The sequence below is a fragment of the Pseudorasbora parva genome, chromosome 22, assembly GCF_024679245.1.
Source record: "Pseudorasbora parva isolate DD20220531a chromosome 22, ASM2467924v1, whole genome shotgun sequence".
NCBI lineage: Eukaryota > Metazoa > Chordata > Actinopteri > Cypriniformes > Gobionidae > Pseudorasbora > Pseudorasbora parva.
In genome coordinates this window covers 17,079,165-17,103,063 of record NC_090193.1, presented here as the reverse complement: position 1 = coordinate 17,103,063, position 23,899 = coordinate 17,079,165, and the positions used below count along the sequence as shown (strand labels likewise).

Genomic DNA, 23,899 nt, shown 5'->3' with positions numbered 1-23,899 from the left:
GATACGTGCAGTTCTGTTCCTAGCCAGCCGTCTAAATTGCATCGTGGACATGTTGTCCAGGGGTGGTACAGCTCATGGAGAATGGAGGTTTGAGCGCGTGAGCTGACGCTGACAGGCGGTTGTCATGACGACGTAGTTTAAAGGCGGCACAAGTTCGCGTTCATTTACACTGAATCAAAACCGTTTCAGCGTCGCCTTTGATACTAGGGGCCGAGGTGGGCCAGACCCGGTATATTTTATGCTTTTATGCGGGATTGCATCTTGACACAGAATTTTGAGCAGACACAGTGTCACCTTAACTCGACTGTGTAAAGATGCCTTTAGACAGTCCAGATGATTTGGAGCCTGTTTGGAGATATGGAGATAGGTTTGTTCGAAGAGAAAGAGCATTGGCCGCTGTTCTTTTAGCTGATGAGTGCTCCCCTGAAAGGACATGTTTTACCAAGCCACTAGCCAAAAAAACGCAAGCCTTTTCCCTGGTCAAAATCATGCTGCTGGTGCTGCACAAGGTCAGGGAGGGACGGGAGATTGTGCTGCTTGTTGTGTCAAACTGGCCCAACATGCAAAGGTTTCCAGACCTGGTAGAACTTCTGGGGCTGAGGGGCAGGCGTTGAAAGTGCCGTAAATGGTCTTGGATACGACTGTGGAGCCCTGTCGACAAGAATTTTTTTTTGTATCCAGGCATTAAAGCGTCTAGTCAATGGCGCTCTTGCTTCTGCAGCCGTATCTTGCGTCCTTCTTGTCCTAAACTGGTACCTGTCTGGGATTTGTCTTTGGTGCGGCCTTCTTTTTGAACCGCTGTATGCTCCATCCGGAGCTGTACAGAAATAAAAGGAAAAAAAAGCAAATAAAAGTGCTGTCTTAAGTGAGAGCAATTGCTCTCACTTAAGACAGCACTTTTATTTGCTTTGGTGTAGGAAGAGAGAAGGTGATTTACATGCTCTGTCTGAATCAGCTGGTGGCGTTTGGTAAAGATGACTGTCTTTATAGTCCATGCATTGCCGTTTAGAGCACAGCTTATAATGCTGAAAAACAGCACTTGTCTCATTGGATTGTGGAAGTTACTTCTAAAAATTAGACATTCCTTTAGAGTTCATGATCCCTGTATTATGAGTATAGCTTCTTCGTAGGCTTGGAATAAAGGATGTATATTCAGGACATTTGTTTGGCAGCAGGTTGGTTTTCTCAGAACATTTTTGGTACATTTTGCCCACCCACTCACGACCAAACTAGCTACTTTGAGCTTTTTAGTTGTGTTAAATTGTGTTAAGACTTCTAAATTCATAAAAGTTGTGCTCATTTGTAGATTATCATGATGAACAAAACATGAAAGAATCATAAACTTTTGTTGGTCACTGAGCTTTTTATATGCAATTATCCGCTCTATTTACTGATATCAAGAGGGCAGGCTTTTTAAAGGAATTTTGTCTATTTTTTATATGCCCAATTGGCTGAGACTTATTTGCAGTCAGTTATTAATAATAACTTTTGCACACACACCCCCTACATATATTTAGGTATGTTTTGAAGCATTACAGCTGGATTTAGCTGTTTTTTGTGCTGGTCCAGTTAGTCATGAGCTGGTTTAAGCTGGTTCTGAGCTGGAGCTAGTTTCTTAGGACCAGCATTTGATCAGCTTAAAACCAGCTCAAACCAGCCATGGTGTTTTTTTTTAACAGGGATGACTGTCTTGAAAGCAGTGGCTTCATCTTTATCTCAGGTGAAAGTACACCATTTAAAATGAATTCACAATCTGATGACACAAACTTGTATAGTTGCAAATATATTTAATGACAGATCACAGTACAGACTTTTTACTACTTTGCATGCAGTCTCAGTTTACACTCCGGCGGCCAAAATCTACCCAGCCTTGGTAGTCTGTAACGCAGTCCTCCCGTTGGATAACTTCTGCCCAAAAAATGAAGAACAGCAAGTAAGAGCGAGGCTTCATTTCTTCTTGTGTTTTTATCTTCAGAGACACGCACCTGATAGTGCCTGTAAGAGCTGCCGGGACATGAGCTCACGCTGATCCTCGGATAACTGCAAAGAACGCCTCACAAGAGCCTGCAGTCGCTCAGGTGTCTCAGGTGGTCTCTCTGGAAGCCCTGTCATCATCTTTGTGTTCGCAGGTGTGTCTTTGGATAGAGGAGAAGCCACACACGCCACTGCCAGCATCGCTATAGCGGTCAATATAACGCACTTGGCCATCCTTTCTGTGAAGAACAATTGCAAGTATTTCAAAGCAGTACTATCAGTGTCATACGAAAGTAAAATAAAAGTGACCCATTCCTGCTGGAAACCCATTTTTAGTATACATTTGGAACATGGTAGATGGTTTCTAACTGGTTCAGACTGGTTATTATCTGGTTATTGTCATCATGTTCCAAAAAACAAAACAAAAAAACAACTGAAGTTACCACCTGCTCAACAAATGACCAGTTTAGATCCACTAAAGACAAGCTAGAAACCATATATCATAATCCAAACACATATACTAACTTAAGATGGCTTCTTCAGCAAAGAAATAGGTTACACTTTATTTTGATAGTCCACTTTAGACATTCTACTAACTATAATAAGAAAAAAATATATATTTACAGTACCTGAATAGTGCTGAGCCAGAAACGTTTTAACAGAGTGTAAGAATAAAACCTTGTAATCCAAAATATCGGGCCAGTCCCTTTATATTTAATTTTCAGGTAAAAAGCACAAGTGTTAATCAATGGATTTGGATAATTATTGTTCAGGAGGAGGAGCATGGTTAAACCAAACACGTCAGACATGAAATGGGAAATTCAATAGTTTTTATGAGAATTTAACTTAGCAAACATAACAAAACCATATGATCAGGAAGGCATGGCACTTGATGGGAAACAATGTGCTACGTGAGCTGTGAAAAAGAATTAGCACTGGATTTTTTTTATTCAAATCAGCACCCGAATTTCATCTAATAATTTTTTCTAATGTTATGTTATATGATGTGGAAACAATAAGTGACATTTTTTTAAAGTATTGTATTGATTAAAATAACCTGTTGGAGAAAGGCTGTGACGCAGTGCTTTTGATTTTATTGCAGGAGAGGAGTCTGTTGCTTCCTCTGAGGACCATTAGTTTTATGTACCTAAAGATTTTACCCAAGATCACGATCTTCTGCTATCATTTGAAGCTGAGGTGAACAAATAATTGCCAATCCACCCTTTGAAAGAATAGCCTATATATAACATCAGATAATGTGTTGCATCCTTCTTTATTACCAGCTTTCCCCTTTTCCATATCTTCTAGCTAGTGATGACATAATGGGACAATGATGTGATCTATAAACATATGTTCAGAAAATACATGGAATTAAATGCACCTATTCTATGATAAGCATTTTTTAATTTCTTATTTAAATTTCATTTTGATATTTTGTGGGGGACATAAAGTAAGAATACCAGGCTGATGATACAACCATCCCTATTTTATAAAGGGGAAAAAACAGCTTCATAACACAAATTTAATTCTTGGAAAGAACAACCATAAAAGGCCATAAAAATGACAAATCTTTCATCATTTACTCACTTTCATGTCATTCCAAACTTAACTTTGTTTCTACTGTTTAACATAAAAGAAGATATTTTAAAGAATGTTGGTAACCAAACAGTTTTGTTTAACACAGGCTTTCATTGACATTTACACAGACATTCAAACTTTCAAGTTTGTTTTGCAAAACCCCTCAAATTCTCAAAATATTATCTTTTGTGTTCCACAGAAGAAAGAAAGTCTTATGGGGGTTTGGACCAACTGAGAGGTAAGTAAATGGTGGTACACAACTTACACTGTGAAACATTAAAACTGAAAATGTACTGGTAATTTTCTGACAGTACATTATCCATTAATTTTACGGAAATTTCCGATAACCCTTAAAACACAAACTAATGCAATGTGTAATTCAAAATACAGGTAAAACACCTGTAAAAAAAAAAATACGGAAAATTCCTTTATATTTATACAGTACATTGAGCAAATCTCAAATTCTCAAAACATTCCTAAGCCGTTTTTGCTTTGTAACATGGTGCATTATCCTGCTGAAAGAGGCCACAGCCACCAGGGAATACCATTTCCATGAAATGGTGTACATGGTCTGCAACAATGCTTAGGTATAGTGGTACATGTCAAAGTAACATCAACATAGATGGCAGAACAATAGGTTACTTGCCCTTTTCTCTAATAGCATTAGGTGAGGTGTCTCACTATGAGATATGCCACTTTCACTTCCTCAGAAGCCCTATTAAATTACACCCGCCCCAATTGGCTGGCAGACTGGGAGTGGCCTCCCATTCATCAGTATAAAAGGGGTGACACAACATGGGGATTGAGGAGATCCTCGAAGTATTCCTTCCACCGTCCAACAATATCCCCAGTCGAGGTCAGCAGCTGCCCATCTCCACTGTAGACAGTGTTGGTAGGGCTCTGCTTCCCCCTCCTGAGGCGTCAAACGGTTTGCCAGAATCTCTTCGAGGCCAACCGATAATCTTTCTCCATGGCCTCACCGAACACTCCTCCCAGGCCCGAGTTTTTGCCTCCACAACTACCCGGGCTGCCGTCCGCTTGGCCTGCCGGTACCTGTCAGCTGCCTCAGGAGCCCCACAAGCCAACCAGGCCTCATAGGACTCCTTCTTCAGCTTGACGGCATTCCTTACTTCCGGTGTCCACCACCGGGTTCGGGGATTGCCGCCTCGACAGGCACCGGAGACCTTACGGCCACAGCTCCAAGCGGCCGTGTCGACAATGGAGTTGGAGAACATGGTCCATTCAGACTCAATGGCCCTCATTTATCAAAAGTGCGTACACCAAATTTCCAGCGTACACCTTGCGTACACCCAAACCCAGGGTGACTTTGAGATTTATCAATATGGACGTTGGCGTACGGCACGCTCAAATCCTACGCCAGCTCAGGAGGTGGTGTACGCACGTTTGAGTTAGTGGGAAAATGCGCAGAAAAACAATTCCTAACACAAAACGCACTGACAAGATATGCTATATGACCCACTGTTAAAAACCACAACAACAACATTGTGTTTATTTTTGTGCAACATGAACGTCAATGTTTAATTTGTGTGACTTTACCAAAGCGTTTGATTTGTAGGCATATGTATTCCTACAGTCGCGAGCCTGTGCGCTTTACCGGCCACTCTGGCCCGGCAGCTGCGCACGGACTGGGACTAAAATAATTCAGACTGACAAAATAATAAAAATGACCTTCTTCTTTTAAATAATAATAAAATCAATAAAAACGACATTCTTCTTCTAAATAACAAGCGTCATTAATAAAAATAATAATAATAATAATAATAATAAGAAGAAGAAGAATCTTACAAATTGTCATGTAATTATTAATGTGAATGAATACTCCACATCACATCATCATCACTGTCGTACACCCCAATACATGCCGTGATACGAAATCAAATGCTAATTGTTTCAAAACGTGCTGTAAAATAATGCATTGGGATGGTAATTTCTTATCCAAACAGCTATTTAAACTGCTGGAGTGCGCTTCTCAACCCCCACACTATTAACAGCTCGTAATGTTATAACGTATTTCAAACTACTCATATTATTACTCATATGAGCTCGTATTTCAGCTCGTAATTACTCGTAATTTGGGTCCATATTTTGTTTTTGTGGGTGCCTTTATTCCCACTCTTTATACTCTTAAATAAAACAATTTCGTTTTTTTTTCCCACTTCCCTGGTGATCTCGATGGGTGCGTCTCAATCATCTCAATAGTTCAGTAGTCAGAGCACTGATCAGGGAGTCAGCCCATTGACTTATGTCCTAATCAGTGCCCTGACTAGTGGACTAGTGAGATGATAGAGCGCGCCCGATCTCCACGTCGGAGAAGTTTCGCTTCTTTGCCGTCTTCCGTGTGTCCATGGCGTAAAATGAGGGCGTGCGGGAGGCGGAGACTTGAATATATAGGGGCGTGTTATTCTAATGACGATCGTTTTCAGCCGCGGGATTTATCAAGGGCAAGTATTGCGTACACCTGAATTGCAGAGGTGCGCACAGTTTCATAAATCAGGCGGTGAGAGGAGTGTAAGCATAATCTTACGCCAACATATACGCCTGTTTCTACGCAAGATTGATAAATGAGGGCCAATATCTCCAGACTCCCTCGGGATCTGGTCGAAGCTCTGCTGGAGGTGGGAGTTGAAGATCTCTCTGACAGGGGGTTCAGCCAAACGTTCCCAACAGACCCTCACAGTACATTTGGGTCTGCCGAGTCTGTCCAGCTTCCTCCCCTGTCATCGGATCCAACTCACCACCAGGTAGTGATCGGTTGACAGCTCCACCCCTCTCTTCACCCGAGTGTCCAAGACATATGGCCAGAGGTCAGATGAGACGACCACAAAGTCGATCATCGACCTTCGGCCTAGGGTTTCTTGGTGCCATGTGCACTGATGATTGAACATGGTGCCCTTATTATTGAACATGGTGTTCATTATGGACAAGCCATGGTTAGCACAGAAGTCCAATAACAGAACACCGCTCCGATTCAGATCAGGGGGGCCGTTCCTCCCAATCACACCCCTCCAAGTGTCTCTGTCACTGCCCACGTGGGCGTTGAAGTCCCCCAGTAGAACGATGGAGTCTCCAGTCGGAGCACTTTCCAGCACCCCTCCCAGAGACCCCAAGAGGGGCGGGTACACTGCACTGCCATTCGGCCCGTAGGCACAAATGACAGTAAGAGACCTATCCCCGACTCGAAGGCGCAGGGAAGCGACCCTCTCGTTCACCGGGCTGAACTCCAATATGTATGTAGCGAAACAAAAACCCTTTTCCCTGAGAGGAGTTAGAGCAGCTTCTTTACATTTTACAAATATTCTTGGGCTGAGAGACAAGCCAAATGGAAGAACCAGATAGTCTGCCACACCAAAGAAGCCAAACCTCAGGAATTTCTTGTGGGGTGGATATATCTTTATGTGAAAGTATGCGTCCTTCAGGTTGATCGACCTAAACTAATCGCCCTGGCACACTATTTTAGGAGTGTAGAATGGGTGAGCACTTTCTTAAGTATTTGTTCAGTGCACGCAGATCTAATTTGGGATGAAGAGCCTAAGTTCCTTTCTTCGGCACGAGAAAGTTTCTCGAATAAAACCCACTGTGGCTTTGCTCGGATGGGACTATTCTTATCACCTTTTTGTTCAAAAGAGAGGAAATTTCTTCCAGAAGAACATGCTTTAATTCTCCCTGCACCTGAATTTTATCTTCCACAGGGTCAAAACATTTAGGCTATGTTTGATTATGCACTGCTAGAGAAAACGAAAGTAAAATTGCTGGGTGCACGTGAACTGCACTATTCAAATAAACTTGACGCGCCTCAAGTCTAATAACAAGCCCAAAATGTGACATAAATAAAATTGTGTCCTACAGTGTTTTTCTACTTTACCACAGTAAAAGATGAGAATGTGTGTAATAGACTTAAGCAAACGAAAGGAAGAAACGTTTATAATTCCCTGCAAAAATTAGTCCGACGCGACTAAAAATGTAGTCCTGTGGGATAAAATGGACTTCACGGATATCGGAATATCGGATGACCAGATTGCAAAACAGAATTAAAAAGCTGGCAAATCTTAAATTGGGCTCAGCCTCCCTCTCTCATTCGGCATGAATCCATAGCCTATTTTCATGGCTGCGATGTAACATCTGCAAATGTATTTCCCATGTAAAAGCTTTGTGCTTCACCCCTGTGGTAAAAATCACGCAAAGCAGCGTTCACATACAAAACACTGGGTCAATATTATAGTTCGAAATTATAGTTTTAAGTCGAAAAGAATATGAAAGGAGATATTAAAATAAAAAGTGCACAACTCGTAAGTGGAAGCAACCTACTTTTTTCCCCTCGCGTGCAACCTTATTCGGGTTAGTAAAATAACAAAAAATATTTTTTTAATAAGAAAATTGTATTTATGTAAAGAGATAAAATACAGAGTAGCCTATAGTAAATTATATATTTGTATACAAATTTTAAAAAATCACGATAAAGTGAACATGCTAGTTTTTCTAGCAAAAAATATGAATTCTGGAATGTAATTTTTTTTTTTTTACGGTGATGGAGGTGACAATCTCAAATCCGTGGTAGGCATCACGTGACCACGGTATTCTGGTAAAACGGTAACCGTCCCAGCCCTACCAGGGAGATGTTATATTGTGTTCTGTTCATATGTTTTGCAACATTTTTGTGGCATTATGTTTTTCAACATGTTTTGGGGTACATTGAAAACTTTATTGAGTTTTGAACATAGAAAGTGCTTGTGACTAGTGGGTGGGTCGCTCGTTCTTTTAACCACTACTGGCCCAGCCTTTCCCCTGGCCCAGCTGGGCTCAGTTTTCCAAACAGAACATCTGAAAGTAGGAACTTCTATACTCGTTCCTTGTTGAACACTGAACTTTTGAGGGTCAGGAGCTAGCGAACAGGGGGGCTGTGGGCTCCCGTCCCCGGGGAAGATCCCATCAAACTGCCTTTTTCTTCCTCCTCACTCCCTGAGAATGGGCATGAGGATGAGGTTGAGGAGCTGGCTGAACCGTCTGACCCATTGCGGGCAGATAGTTCTTTCTAGACCAGGCAGTTCTCTGTTCTGGTTCTCCGCCCTGATGGGTTGCATTCACGATCGGTCTTTGCCATTTAGGAATACAAAAGCTGGGGGTGGGCGAACCGCGGCCTGTGCGAAGGTCAGCCGATGTGGCGGAGGGGGTGCTGTCTGCAACTTTCTGGACATGCATAGTTGCAGAGCCTCATCATCCCTCTTCTTTTTCTTGCATCTTTTTTGCATCAGTGTCAGAGCTGAGCCAAAAATGCCCTCTGCGACCACCGTTGCGTCCAGGATGCGCTTTTTTCCCCCTGTTAGTCAAGTCAAGCTATCATTCTCTCTTTTGAATGACCATTGTGGCCATGGCCTTGACCGCAGCTTGAATCACGTAAGGACACAGATCGCTTCCCAATGTGTCTGACCTGGCATGGTCGACGCTTCTTCCTGCAGCTCTGCTTGGTACGCATAGAGATCGCGTTCAGAGCCCTGAGAGAGAGAGAGTGACGGCTTTGTGAGCGCGTTTTGTCATGTTTGACTGGAATCTGTCCGCTTTAGATAGTAATGTCGGATTTGCAGCTGCCGTGCGCTTTGGGTGTAAGTGTGCGGCAACTAGTGGCTCCATGCGGGGCATTCAGAGAAGTCCATCCTTCTCCATCCCCTCCACATCAAGAGCGGATTGTCCCTGCACGGGCATCTTGCTGGTGAATGGTTTGCCCTTCCAGGTGACCACTGCAACTTCCTCCAGGAGATCAGGAAATACTGGAAGGAGGTGACGTGCTGCCCGTTTCACTCTCTGCAGCCTCTTGCCCTCATAGCTAGACTTTGCAGTCTCTGCATCTCTTCCATGGTCGGCCACGGAATATTTAGTTTATCTGCAGCCCGTTTGCACACATATTGCAGATACACAACAAGAAGCGGAGAGGATGATGCTCCACCCGCCTCTTCCGTGATTCCCACCACGGTGAGGAGTTGTGTCGAGTGCGCAAGGGGAAGGAAAGGGGAGTCCTCGAAATCTTCCTCTTAATCAGATTTTCCCTCTTCCTCGAAATCGAGTGCATCCTCATCTTCGTCTATGCTGAGCATGCTGGGCAGAGGAAAGCATACATCAAGCTCTTCACCCCGGGATAAAGCTGCCGTGGTGGGCAGCTCTACTACAGGAATGGTTACCTGCGGAGTGGCAGCTGGAACAAGGCTAGGTGACATGAGGGAATCTTGGCCTGACAGGCTAGCTTGGTGTGCTAGCCTGCATCAAAGGCTCTTCATGGTGCGCAGTGTTTACAGGCCCAAGACATGCAGCCCAAGACATGCAGAGCAGACCTGGTGTGTGTCCTTGCATGAAATTTTATTCCTGCATGAACAAAGTCGCACCACATCTCCCCTGCTAGCCGGGATAGTTTGCATTGCTGTAGCCATCGTTGTAATCGAACAATCCTTGCAATCGACTGGGATGCAAATGGAAAGAGCCAAATGAAAAACGGCGTGGCCAGTAGTTCGTCCAGAAGTTTGTTCTCAAGATTTTAATCAAAAGGCTTCGGCTTCTGGTGTGAAGTGAGAAGAGGTTTTATAATGTTGTAGTGATGTTGTGTCGCCCCTTTTATACTGAGGGATGGGAGGCCACTCCCAGACACAACGTCACGTCTGCCAGGTAATTGAGGCAGGCGTAAAGTAATAGGGCTTCTGAGGAATACGCAGAAGGGGGGTATCCCATTGTGCGCCACCGAAACGTATGCTTGAAAAATAATGCAAGGTTTCCCAGCAGAACATTGCCCAAAGCATCACACTGCCTCCGCCGGATTGCCTTCTTCCCATAGTGCATCCTGGTGCCATGTGTTCCCTAGGTAATTAATGTACACACACCCAGCCATCCATATGATGTGAAAGAAAACTTGATTCATCAGACCAGGTCACCTTCTTCCATTGCTCTGTTGTCCAGTTCTGATGCTTACTTTCTCACTGTTGAAACTTTTGGCAGTAGACAGGGATCAGGGGTCAGCATGGCCACCCTGACTGGTCTGTGGCTATGCAGCCGCATACACAACAAACTGCGATGTACTGTGTATTCTGACACCTTTCTATCAGAACCAGAATTAAATTCTTGAGTAATTTGAGCTACAGTAGTCTGACAGAATGCTCGTCTGTTTGATCAGACCACAGAGGACAGCCTTCACTCCCTACGTGCATCAGTGAGCCTTGGCGACCCATGACTCTGTCGCCGGTTCACCACTATTCCCTCCTTGGAACATTTTTAATGGTTAGGGTACTGACCACTGCAGACTGGGAACACCGTAGCCTGGTTAAAACCAGGCCATTCTCAGTAGTAACTGAGTTATGGTCTGGCAAAACTTTATAGACAAATCATTTCCAAAGGGGCGTCACCAACGGATGACGTAACCTATATGCAGAGCGACGGAAAAACATCTGAGACAGTAATTCTCTGTTTGTGATTTCGAGGAAAATGTTGCAATGGCTTCTGACGACTTTTGCCGTTGTTGTCAAAGAAATATGATAACGGGTGTCCACCGCCAATCCATTTTTGCAAAATTTGGAAAACCAAATAGCATATCAGACCAACTGAAACATCTCAGATTGCTGGTTAAAAGGAAAACATCAAGCTCTGATCACATTTGTCCCCGTTGTAAGGCATTTGTATTGGAATCAGAATGCGATTTGCAATATTTTGAAAATAAAATAATATTGATGAGTGCTTGGAAAATTGTGTCTCACAAACTTTATTCAAATTCAGTTGTTTCAGATGTGTTAGAACACTTTCAGACGTGAGCATAGTTACACTAGTAATATATTTAAAGTGTTTTTTGTGTGTGTTTTTTTACATGATTACCAGATCTAGTCAGAGGAAATAAGCACAAAAAGCCCAGATCCAGAGCTGCTGTGTGGTGTTAGCACATGATCACACTCCCCATCCTCCTCATCAAAGTAGCCAGTGTAATCCACATCTGGTAGCTGAGTGTTGTTCTTTGCTCGGGTTTTAACGAAAAGGAAAAGTTTAAATCTCTTAAAACAGACGCAATAGCTGATTCGAACGAGTGATATTCCACAGCGGCATTCTACTTTAAAGGGTCATGAAACCCCCCTGCTGCAGCGGTGTTTTTTCACACCTTCGATTTGAAAAAGCTTGTTAAAAGGGGAGTGGTCGACTGTGAAAAGGTGGGATGGTATTGTGTGGAAAGAGGGAATGGTTTGCATAAATAGGGGAGTGTCTGTCAGTATAGGTGCATTAAGATTAGAGATATAGCAGCAGCAGACAGCGGTTCTGAGACATGTTCTTGGTTCACGTTGGCATAGTTTACCACAGTGAGATTAAATGAGGGATGAGTACAGCGAATGAGAGAGCTATGAGTGGCGTGCAGCAGAGATCGCAAATCATTCAGCTCTTCAAAGTTCAAACCAGCATAATTCAGTGAGAAATGAAAATAAATGTTATTCTGCATGACGAAATATTTTGCAAACGTGATAAAACTATATTTGTCCAAATATGCACGCTGTTTGGCAAGATGAAGAACGCGCCGACGTGATAAGAGAACGTGAACCACCCAACATGCGATGTGATAGAGATGTGTAATTCTAGATCGGGGGAAAAGTGAAGGTGTTTGAGGCTTCATAGTCTCGACCGCGCATCTGAAGCAGAGCGACGCGCGCTGGGGTGCCGTGACGATCCGCACGGTCACTCTGCAGCTAAATCTATATTTGTCCAAATATGCAGCACACGGTTTCACTAAGAGCCCGAACACATGCGTTTTAGTGCATGGCTGTGACCACAAATAAAACGGAGAGGACGTGGCTTTTGTTCATTAGCCTACAGGTTACAGATTGGTTATTTTGCACTCCTGACATAGATAGTCAACGCTTGGAGGTTCGGCGTGCGATTCCTCAGGTGAATTTTACTTTACCGAGCCTTTGTAGCAAAGGCTTCCACAGACGGCGCCGGTTACAACTCGCTCGGCGCCCTTTACGTTACTTCGTATCAGCACAACGCCTAGCTTTCCTCCGTGACTTTTCCGCACGCTGCTTCCAAAACTTCCCCACCATATCTCTACAATAATGATGCAAGACGAGCCTGACAGAAGTGACTGTCTCATGCATATTAACTAAATTATCTTGTACGCATACTACAGCGCAGGGATTGGACTGAATGAGCTTTATGTCATGAATATATATCGAGAATCGCTCGGAGCGGTCGACGTCAGCATGTGCCCAGCAGCCCATACTTGGGCCGAAAAGGCCGTGCCGACGTCAGCATTTGTGACGTTGCTCCGACTAAACTTTTCAAACCGGAAGACAGGAATCGCTCTGAAAAATGCAAAAATAACTATTTTCACATATGAATACCATTAATGAGTACCCTTAGTGTTTTCAATGATGTGCAGCCTATACATATCTGTTTACATCTCAAAAAAAGTGTTTTGGGGTTTCATGACCCTTTAACATCACTGCGCTGTCGTCATCGTGTTAAGCCCGCCCCAACGTTTCAGATTGATGCCGCGATTTCGGGCGGATTAGAAGTGAGCTTTTTGCCAGACTACTTGCAGAGCAAATCTAAATTTGCTTGAAGTTGACTGGGTTTTCCCAGGCTAGGAACTCAGATTTTGGAAATCTACCAAAAGGTAACATGCAAATGCATTTATAAATAAAAAGTATAATGAGCTAAATATTTTTCAACAGAATGGGCCGGGCCTTATGAATTTGCATGTTTTGCAAATTGACAGTTGAAGTCAAAATAGCATAACCACTAAATTCTAATGAATGTTCCACCCTCTTTAAAAATGTACAGCATGTATAACCTATTTTCTGTCAAACGCACCAGCAAAGCTGATGTTTCATTAGGGGTTACGACTGTGATCTGGCATTAAGCTGATGGACAAAAACTTATAGAAGAGATATGTTTTCACTAAATTTTGACACAAAAATCCATTCATCATGATTGATGGTTATTGTTCAGGTACTTGACATTTGAGTCCAAAATTGAGAAAGAATAATGTTTGTCATAAGACCTAAACAGCAAAGCAAATCTGATGAATGTTGTGGTGAATACACAAAGTAAACGAACATCTGAGGAAATAGCTTTAAGAGTTATTCTTTCAGTTATTCAGCTTATACAATAGTAAAACAGTTAAAAAAAAGTTGCAATCTCTTTAAGCCACAAATCATTTTAAATGTTTTTTCAGGGGTGCTGTTTAGCTGGTTTTGAATTCAATGGTTTGGGGCGAGTCTCCACTTACATTCCATCTATTCACTGGAACTGTTAATCTTACATCATTTGGAATGCAACAGGGCTATATATATATAAGACACTCTTTAGTGGAAATTACTTTAGATTGTTTAGTTTCGACATTGAAAGACATCCTTCCACAAATCTTCTCACTTAGCCATGTCGGTCCGTCGCAGCAGTAAGACGTTCAGCTCTCAGAGTATGTTTGGTTCCTCTGGTGGATTGGTCATGACCGGACTGGGAAGTTCGGGGGTCTCTTTCTCTTTTGGTGAACAAAACTATGGCAGTGCTAGGGGCTACGGTGCCCGCATCTCCAGATCTTTGTCCACTTCGTCCTTGACGACGGCTGGTAATGAGGTCTATGTGTTTGCCAACGAAAAGCTGACAATGCAGAACCTCAATGACCGACTGGCATCTTACCTAGAGCAGGTAACATACCTTCTACTGCTTAACTAAAAAACAGAAATGACTTGAAAAATATTTACAAAGGTATCATGTTTTGACTTTACTTGTTGAGGTACATGACTATTAATTTATTGTTAAGTAACATGTAATTGTGGTATACCTCAACAAGTAAAATCATAGCATAATGATACCTTTATAAATCATTAGCTAATGAATGTTTTATGCTAAATTTTAAGCCTAATTAAAAAAAATAGTATTCGTATTTCTCTAATTCTAAATCAATTCCAAATAATTCCTTAAATCAAAAGATGCAAGATTGAACATTTCATAGACAACATTCGTCCTTGAGAGTGTGTGATTTTGACTTCTGTCTAATCTTGTCTTCAACTCTTTTCTGAGAAGATTTGCATGTATGTTTTTGTGTTTTAGGTGCACTCTTTGCACAAGGCCAACAAGAAATTCGAGATGCAAATTAAGGAGTTTTATGACAGCAAGAGGCCTCTGCAGAGCAAAGACATGAGTGCTTATTTCAAAACCATTGCAGAGCTCCGCACACAGGTAGAGCTGCTATCTCTCATCAGAAGGATTGCACGTCTGAAATAACGAGATGCCATAAGATAAACGGTGCCTCGCCTTATGCCATTATATCATGTTTTGTGTTTCAAACATCACAAATACCACATCACAAATCCTGTTTAGCATCAGTGTTTAGCTGTAAACAAAACCAAAAATATTGTTTCGTTGTGTTTTTAATGAATCTAGATCATTAGTTATTATGCTCATTGAAAGCTTAACATCCCTCGGTCAATCATGCATTCCCATTTGTCCTTGAAAGATACACAGCCGTTTTATGGAGAACACACAGCTCTATCTGAAGCTGGACAACACCAAGCTCACCATTGCTGATTTCCAGACGAAGTACGTGACGTTGTAAAGAAATACTATTTAATTTAGTATTGAATTTAGAGTTACAGTATATTTAGTTTCAGTGTTGGTTGAAATAGCATATGATCTTAAAATAGCATATGATCCTTTTTCTCCTTGGCTGTGGCAGGTATGAGTCTGAATTGAAAGGCCGTAAAATTGTGGAAGCAGATTTGACTAGAATGCGACAGGTTCTGGGAGAGATGAAGATGTCCATTGGAGACCTGGAGATCCAGCTTGGTGGATTGAACGAGGAGCTGCTGTACATGAAGAAGAACCATCAGGAGGTCACTGCAATCGTTTTGTCTGACAAAACGACAAGATGGATCAAATGGGATTTTTTAAAGACTAACTGCTCTTTTCTCTCCTCTTCTTTTTTCCCCACAGGATCTTTACTTGTTGCGAGAAAAGCACGGCGGCTCTGTTAACGTGGAGGTGGACAACGCAGCTCACTCAAATATTGACAAGGAGATGGAGGAGATGAGAGCTCACTATGAGATGCTTATTGAGAAATACCGCAGGGAGGCTGAAAGTTGGTTCCAGAGCAAGGTGAGCCAGTAAGACAAGTCTTCCTCTGCAAGAAAACCATTTGCTGCACATAGCAGAGGCATGTGAACTTTCTGCAAGGTCAAAGCATTTAAAAGAGTAAAATGTAATTCATTGTCTCATTTTTAAAAAGAACATTCCCTAATAATGCTTGAGATGCCAGCTGCCTGATGGCATGCTATAGAACAATTGACTCCATTAGCAGAAGGAATGTGATTGCGATCATTAGAGTCTTTCAGCTGTCAAAACTGTCTACAAACAAAGTTTTTTTTTTTTTTTTGGCTTAGACAAGTATAGGGGCAGGGCGAAAAAAAATAAAGTATTTTAATTCAGTCTATTAGCCTAGATGTCACTTTCATGGCAATGAAAACTATATATTAGCATATTTAAATTGGTTTGAATTCATGTGCTTGCTTTTGTTTTCGTACAAACTAGGTTTAGGAGTGGGGTTAGAAGTGGACCTTTATGCTTATATTTTACATATTTGTATTGTCAAATTGTGTAAATTCATACAAATTCACAATTTACTTAAAATGTAAAATAGTTACATTTTCTCATTAATTCGACTTAGGTCATCATTTCAGTCTGCAGTAAAACAACAGTGTTGAACTATAGCCACACATGTGTTACAGTCATGTATTCCTCATAACTTACTGGGTTTCAATATTTTAGGTGGAGGTGTTGAAGACTCAGATGACCACCAGCTATACTGAAATCAAGACATCTCAGACTGTGGTCACTGAGCTGAAGAGAACATTCCAGAGCCTGGAGATAGAACTACAGGGAGTTCACACAATGGTATCCTCTTGCTTTCTCTCATTCTGAAGCAAATCTGCTTATTTTTCATGATACCCTTTACAAAATATATGTATATATAAATAATAAAGTATACTTCAAGTTTATTTGATTCATTCTAGTTAAAGGCACAATATGTAAGATTTTTGGATTAAATATCCAAAAACCACTAGAACAATGTTTATTATAAAAACGTTATATTTTGTTGACTTGTGTACTTACATTATCCCAAATGTTTCCAAGAATGTTTAAATCTAGAGAAATGTCCGTGCCGGTGCGTCGCCTATCAATGACAATCATTATTTTGTTGAAAACATGGAAACACCAAAATGTTTTAGTATGTTATGTGTTTTATTAGACACATGAGCAACTGTTTGGACATTCATCGACAGAAAACTAATTATTGTTATATAGCTCAACACAGTTAGTCTTGTTTATTTAAATCTTGTTGCTTTATTTATTTACTGCGAGTACCATGTTTTACCGCGCCTCAAATCGATCTAGCTTACTGCAGTGTGCAAGTGTCTCATAAGACTTTCAACACTCTCAAATGTATCTAATATAATAAAATAGCGCTGCGTTACCCCACATACGCTTGACCGGGAGAAGCGGCAGCAGTGTCTGTGGCATAATAAAAGCTCCATTGCTCTCGAGCCTTGAGTCACGCTGGTCTCTCATTAACTCCAGCAGCCTGGTTCCGCTCCCCTGGTTTTCAGCCCCACCCTGCTTCATACTACAGTAATCTTAATAAATCTTTAATACATTAGCTCATTCCTGAATATGAGTCCCATTGGATTCTTTTCCACCGACTCTAGATGTGTAGACAAGAGCTCCCATGATTCCGCGAAATCAAGAGATCGTCAACCTACGACAACCATTTGTAAGCTAAGCTCAAGCTGCAAAAATAACATATTGTGCCTTTAAGTAATGTCTGGGTATATTTTTAAGTAAACTTTATACTTGTATACTTGTAAGTATACTTGTAAGTGTAAGTTTCACTATTATACTTGAAACACTTTTTGTGTACTTTTTGGTGTGACAGTAGTAAACTGAGTACACAACTAGATTACAACCAATTTTTTCGTTTGTACTGCAACTACAAAGTTATAGGTATATTGATAGTTAACTTGTCAAATACTTGTAGCACATATTTTAGTTTACACTGCAAGAATACAAGTAAATCTTCTTTAAGTGAACATAACATTATACTCATAGTTTACTATTTATTTATTAATTATTTTTGCATTTTAAGCACACTACAGAAATATAACTTTACTTTGACTCTTTCCACTTTAAATTTTTTTTATTCTAGCTTCATGCATCTTTTTTTATCAACACTTGAATGCAAATGAACAAAACAACCCCAAAGCTTCACAGTCGTTTCCTCTTCATGGGTTCGACATTTCATTCGGTAATGTTAGGTGGTTTTGAACTTATATGCTGTTTAATGTTTGATGATCGTGTTATTTTACAAGTGCATAAGCAATCTTCTGTCACTTGTTTTTGCTTCTTCTTCATCTGTGTTTTGATCCGGATAGCCTGTACTTTTGCAGCACCGTAAAACAGTGAAAACACGTATATTAGATTTAAAGTAGATTTAAAGTAAATTCCTATGTACACTACCAGTGGACTAGCATACTAATGTGACTGCACCTTCAGCGTTGCTCTGTACACGGCACCCTAGCTTACCCATAATGCACTATGAATTTCCACTTCTCGCCAGGAGATGGCGCTCACAGCTCGATCAATCATCAATCAATTTTCCAAACTGCACTGGTCCAGCGTAATAAGCATAAATTCCTTTTTAATTGATTATTAAATTGTTTAATTACGGTTTATACTAGCTTCCATGGCAGAGTTCAAGATAAATCTTTTCATCACTGGAGCTGATAGTTCATCACAGTGGGAATGCAGCCCTTCCGGCGCACTCACACTGTCTGAATTTACTCACTCGTTTTTATTCACTCCTTCTAGTGGAGTAGTGTAGGGAATAGTGAATGATCGTATATAGGGGGCAAACACATCAGTAGCCAGAAAAGAGCAGTAGGGGAGAGCGGGCACTAATACTTTTTTACTTTCTCAGTTTGTGTAAATCCACTTGGGGTTCAGAGTATTTATTATTTTCCACATTAATTGCCCGCGTCTAGTACAATTATGTGGTTTTGTTTAATTAATAAAGTTAATTCCCAAAAGAATGGAAGTGAAATGTGACAACATGCCCTATCCGCTTAAGTCGTGACGTAAGGAGCACCGTTTCTGGGTCCAAGCCTCAACTTGTTTCACTTGAGAATGCAATTGACACCCGTTATGAGCGCTATTTTTTCATATTAAACATCAAACATTTAAAAAAGTTAAACATTTTAAATACTTACAGTCTACACACCATTCTCTATGGTCACAGCGTTACAGACATTAATATTTTAACGATTTATAAAAGATGAATCACTGTCTGGCCATCTGTAATTTTGGTATGTAGAAAAAGGTTATTATTATAACTTTTTTGTAGTATTACACCACATTGTGTGTGTATATTAGCACTGTGTGTAGTTTTTCTTGTGGTATAAGATAAAGCGTTTGGACCCGGAAGCACTGCCGCGTGTCGTCAGCCTTAACAACCGGATAGGTGGGCCACATAACACTTGAGGGGCACGATGTAACATGACCAAATGAGGATACTTCACCGCTTTTTCATATTAAACTGTTATTCTCTTAACTAAGATGAGTTTATACATACCTCTCTCGCCTGACGCACGGTGACGATCTGATAGCATTTAGCTTAGCCCACTAAGCCCAGTTCATTCACTATGGTACCAAACAGAGATCAAGCTGAAAGCGACCAAACACCTCCACGTTTTCCCTATTTAAATACAGTTACACTAATAGTTTAACGATCAAGTTTGGTGACACAAAATAAAACGCAGTGCTTTTCTAAGCGGATTAAAAAGGAGAAATATAATGTATGGCAGAATAGCACTTCTGAGAGTGCTTCAAATCAGCGCAGTAAAAAGTCCCGGCTAAAAAATCCTTCCTCACATCTCTCCCTCCCTCTCTCCTTTCTGTCAATAGGGGGTAACTTGCTAACTTGATCTCTGTTTGGTACCATAGTGAATGAACTGGGCTTAGTGGGCTAAGCTAAATGCTATCAGATCGTCACCGCGCGTCAGAGAGATTAAGAGCACACACTCAGACGAGAGAGGGATGTATCAACTCGTTTTAGTTAAGGGAATAACATTTAATATGAAAAAGCAGTATCCCTTTATCCCAAAGTATCCCTTTAAAATTTTTTTTTTTTTTTAGTTTTACAACAAACACCGTTAAAAACAGCTGTAGAGCATAGTTCAAAACATAGACTAATAAGCTGGGCCTGGTTTCTCCCAAGGTTTATTTTTCTCCATCATGCCCCGATGGAGTTTTGGTTCCTTGCCACTGTCGCCTTTGGCTTGCTCAGTTGGGCTAAAATTTTGATCTAAGATTTCAAATAAATATCAAAATAAAATAAATTACTAAATGAACTATATTGAAGTGAATGTGAGTGACATACATAATTCACCCTTGTTGTTAAATATAGTACACTGCTGAGTTAATAGCCTGACAAGCCAGACCCACATCAAGATGTTTGGTCTGGAAACTCACCATTGACAGCTCAATCCGAGGGGCGGGATAAACGGTTGTCTTTCAAACTCCCTCTGCACACAACTGGATAGTGCTACAACCAACCAGAGCAACGTGAAGCGGAGCTAGTTGATAATTCAACTTTCACGGTATCCAGTCTCCAAAACTCTGAACAGCCCCTTCTTAAGAATGACTTCAGTGCCATTCTTTGTTCTTTACTCAAAGAAAGGCTTAACTCCAAATCGTCCAAAGTCGCGGTCAAAGCAGATTCAAAAGACCGCCAGCTTCTTTGTTTACAAGAAGCATGTGGAACCGTCGCTACTCGGCTGTCATTATGTTAAGCCCGCCCACTGACTCTATACACAACGTGATTAGCCTGACCAGAGTTTGGTTTTTCCAGCTCAGAAGTCTATTGAGAGTTGCTAGATAACACTCGCAGAAAAAAAATAGATTTTTGGCAAAATAACTGATCCTTAATAACTGTTCAGGGATCCAGTCCCATTAAGATGTTCTAATGCGTTTTGACGTATCACTTAGGTTAACACCCTCTTGAGTTAAAAGCGCTATAGAAATAAAGTTGACTTGACTTTATGAGTGAGTCATTGAATTATTCATTCAACCGATTGGTTCTAGGTAGCTAAACTAATTAATCATGTGTTGCTTGGAGAGAAAAAATTGTTCAGTTTGCTTTGGCTTTATTTGGCAGTATTATGTCTAATATGTAAGTTGCTCAGTATTTGTTTCTTGTTTGCTGAACGACATAAAAGCAATATGCTCTCTCTCTCTCAGTCTCTCTCTCAGTCTCTCTCTCTCTCTCTCTCTCTCTCTCTCTCTCTCACTCTCTGTCTCTCAACCACTTAGCATGGGTTATAAATTGTAAGGTTGAAAAAGCTTTATTAAATACTTAAGGGGGAATAGCATATTATAACTTAGCATATGCTATTCTCCCTTAAGTATTTAATCACCCCATGCCATGTTCAATCATTTTCTCCAGAAACAAAACCTGGAGCAGAGTTCGTCTGAAGTGAGCATTCGTTACACAACCCAGCTGAGTCAGCTGCAGTTGCAAATAGACCACCTGCAGGAGGAGCTCCAGAAAATCAATGCCAACATCCGACAGCAGGCTTCAGAGTACCAGCTGCTGCTGGACATCAAGATGAGGCTGGAGATGGAGATCGCTGAATACAGGAGGCTGCTGGAAGGAGAAGCTCAAACGTACGTACAGTAGAACGGATTCGTTTAAATGTTCTGCTCTACATTTCTGAAGTTGTGAATGCGACCCAGGGTCTATCATTTTTTTCTTTAGGACCACCATCTGCACGACAGAGACAGAAACAGTGAGCAAAACTGTTGAATTAACAGAGGGTGAGTGAAATGAAATTCTTTCTGTTGGCCCCTTCATTCAGCCAACATGGAGCAGAAATGAATGAAACTAGTAATACAAATGTGTCTTTTGAACCCTTACAGAGCATAACCCTCACCTCCAGCGCAGGGTGAAGGTCATTGTGGAGGAGCTTGTGGATGGCAAAGTCATAGCTTGTTCTGTTAAAGAGAACATCGAGGAAGTTAGCTAAGAAGATAATGCAATAACCTAAAATATCCTGTATGTAAACTCTAATGACTCTGGTGTTAGATTTGGTGTGTTTTGTATACTAGCCACTAGGTGTCACAGTACATCAATTAAATGATCAGCTATAGTCTTAAAATAACAGGGGAGGGTTCAGAGTTAGAGCTTGAGCTTGAGATAGTGTGTGTGGTGTGAGGTTTTGTTGTTGTTGTTATTATTAAAATCAAATCAAATGTGAACATTGACACTCAGAAAATTTGTGCAATCAGATTTGTGCCAGTGGAGGAACATTTATTAAATAATACATACACAGTACACAGTTTGCTGTTTCATTGCTTTGCGGTTAAATGTAGCCTAACAAGGCTGAGAGTCAGTGCAAAACATGTTTCATAATGTCCTAAGCAAATATTGCCGAATTGACATATTGCCGTTTTCCGTCATTTGAAACAACCACTCTTTATGCAAATTGTTGCAGAAACTGCAACTTTTTAATGCTATTACTAGAATTGCAAACCAGGGCCGTGCACACAGACATTTTGAGGGGCAGTGACCCAAACCAAAAAAAGGGGCACTATAAGGGGGTTGAATATCATCTTAATATAGAGAATGAATAACAAACCTTTTTACAATCATACTGTTAATAGAACTGCTTTAGAGTTAATTCAATTTACGTTATTGTAATTATGCTTCCAAAAAGTTGATTCTGCGATAATTTGATCCCTCTTTTTCTATTGGAGATGTAAGTAGCAAATGAGAATCACTAAAATTATTGAATATATTTTGAGACAAAGGTCTTGTTTATGATTTTTGTAAATCATACACAACAGTCTTCAATAACAGAATATACAAAATTATTTGGGGTAAATGGCATAGGCCTATTTAACATTATAATAAACAGCTGACTTTAACATTTGTTGACATGACATGGTCAAGATTCATATTAATTTGGGTCTCCACCTCAGAGATAATCATCATATTTATAATAAAAATATGATAATCATCATATAATATAAATATGTTTAGTTGTTACTACTGTAAAAATGTATTAAATTATTATGCGATCTCATTAATTCAGTTGTTTTTCAGATTATTTACTTAAAAATAGTTTCTGTATTTTAAAAAATATTTTTATACTAACATTTTATTATTTACTAAACAATAATTAATTATTTTATTCATCAAAAAAGTTAAGTATAAACTTAGACATGATTGAAGGCACATTTATCTTAAGGTGTGGGGTTCTTAGGTTGTGCCTTTAGCCCCATTATACCCTGATACAACAAATTTTAGGCCTTTAGGCTACCTTTTTTTAAATTGTGTATACAATTAGTATGATCTTAATAAAATATCATAAATATGACGTATGTTATATATACTAGTATTAACTCATAAAAGGTATTATAATCGTAAATATATTTTACAGGAGTTAAAAAGTGACAAACTGTCAGTATGCCCTGGCCTATAGGTCCAAATGATACAAATGATATAGGCCTACACGCTGGCATGCTGGAGCTTTGAATCTATGTTTGCACTGTTGAAACAAACAAACAAACTACCAAACTACTAATTCCGCGGATCAACCACCGTCTGTAATGTGGATTGTACTTTGTAATATTAATTTACCTGTTAATGGGACGACATTCTGGAACTGTCGTCTCCACACAGAGAGCAGACACGGCCACAGACTTTGAGCGATGCTGCGGAGCAAGAGGAGCACCTATTCGACGCGACGAGGGCAGAGAGGCAGTATATATATATAAATAACGATTGTTTGTGGCATCAATCAATGCGTCAGAAATTAAAAGCAGCATAATTAAATGTCGGAAGTATAATGCAGAATGCTGGCCACTAGGTGTCGTAATACAACCATTATATGCGCTGTGATAGTAGGCTAATGCAATTTCTTTCTGACTACATTTTCATAAAAAATAAAACTGATGAAATACTAAATTCACAAATGAACATTTAAATCAACTTTAATTTAATTTGAGTGAATGTTGACCATTTTTGTCATGCCTGGGGTTCTATGCTTATGACAGGAAGAACTGACACGAATACAATTTGAGTTTTTGCACCCTTTTTAAAACAAAAGTCTCAATGACATCCTCCAGGAAGTGGCTTTCTTTTCGGTTGGAAAACAACATGACAAATATCAGTAAGTAGCCTACTGGCAATGGATTTGATAAATTGTGTGATGTTTTGTGGTATTAAAGGATATTTTTCACAATAAAACATCCCTTTTGCTAC

The 23,899-nt window shown here is 40.4% G+C and overlaps 1 protein-coding gene across 1 annotated transcript; it reads left to right on the top strand.

Moving 5' to 3' along the window:
• Positions 1 to 13,924: 13,924 nt before the first annotated feature.
• On the top strand, positions 13,925 to 22,168 carry krt99 (keratin 99). The gene is made up of 9 exons (XM_067431509.1): positions 13,925 to 14,232; positions 14,638 to 14,766; positions 15,044 to 15,126; positions 15,263 to 15,419; positions 15,520 to 15,681; positions 16,351 to 16,476; positions 21,080 to 21,300; positions 21,392 to 21,450; positions 21,553 to 22,168. The coding sequence occupies exons 1-9, from the start codon at positions 13,963 to 13,965 to the stop codon at positions 21,657 to 21,659; spliced, it is 1,314 nt and encodes a 437-aa protein (XP_067287610.1). The 5' UTR covers positions 13,925 to 13,962; the 3' UTR covers positions 21,660 to 22,168.
• Positions 22,169 to 23,899: the final 1,731 nt, after the last annotated feature.

Bases quoted from the DNA above. Each gene is read 5' to 3' on its own strand.
- krt99 (XM_067431509.1), top strand. From the start codon at position 13,963: ATGTCGGTCCGTCGCAGCAGTAAGACGTTCAGCTCTCAGAGTATGTTT. The intron at 14,233-14,637 runs GTAACATACCTT...TTTGTGTTTTAG, and splicing joins TGGCATCTTACCTAGAGCAG to GTGCACTCTTTGCACAAGGC. The intron at 15,127-15,262 runs GTACGTGACGTT...TGGCTGTGGCAG, and splicing joins ATTGCTGATTTCCAGACGAA to GTATGAGTCTGAATTGAAAG.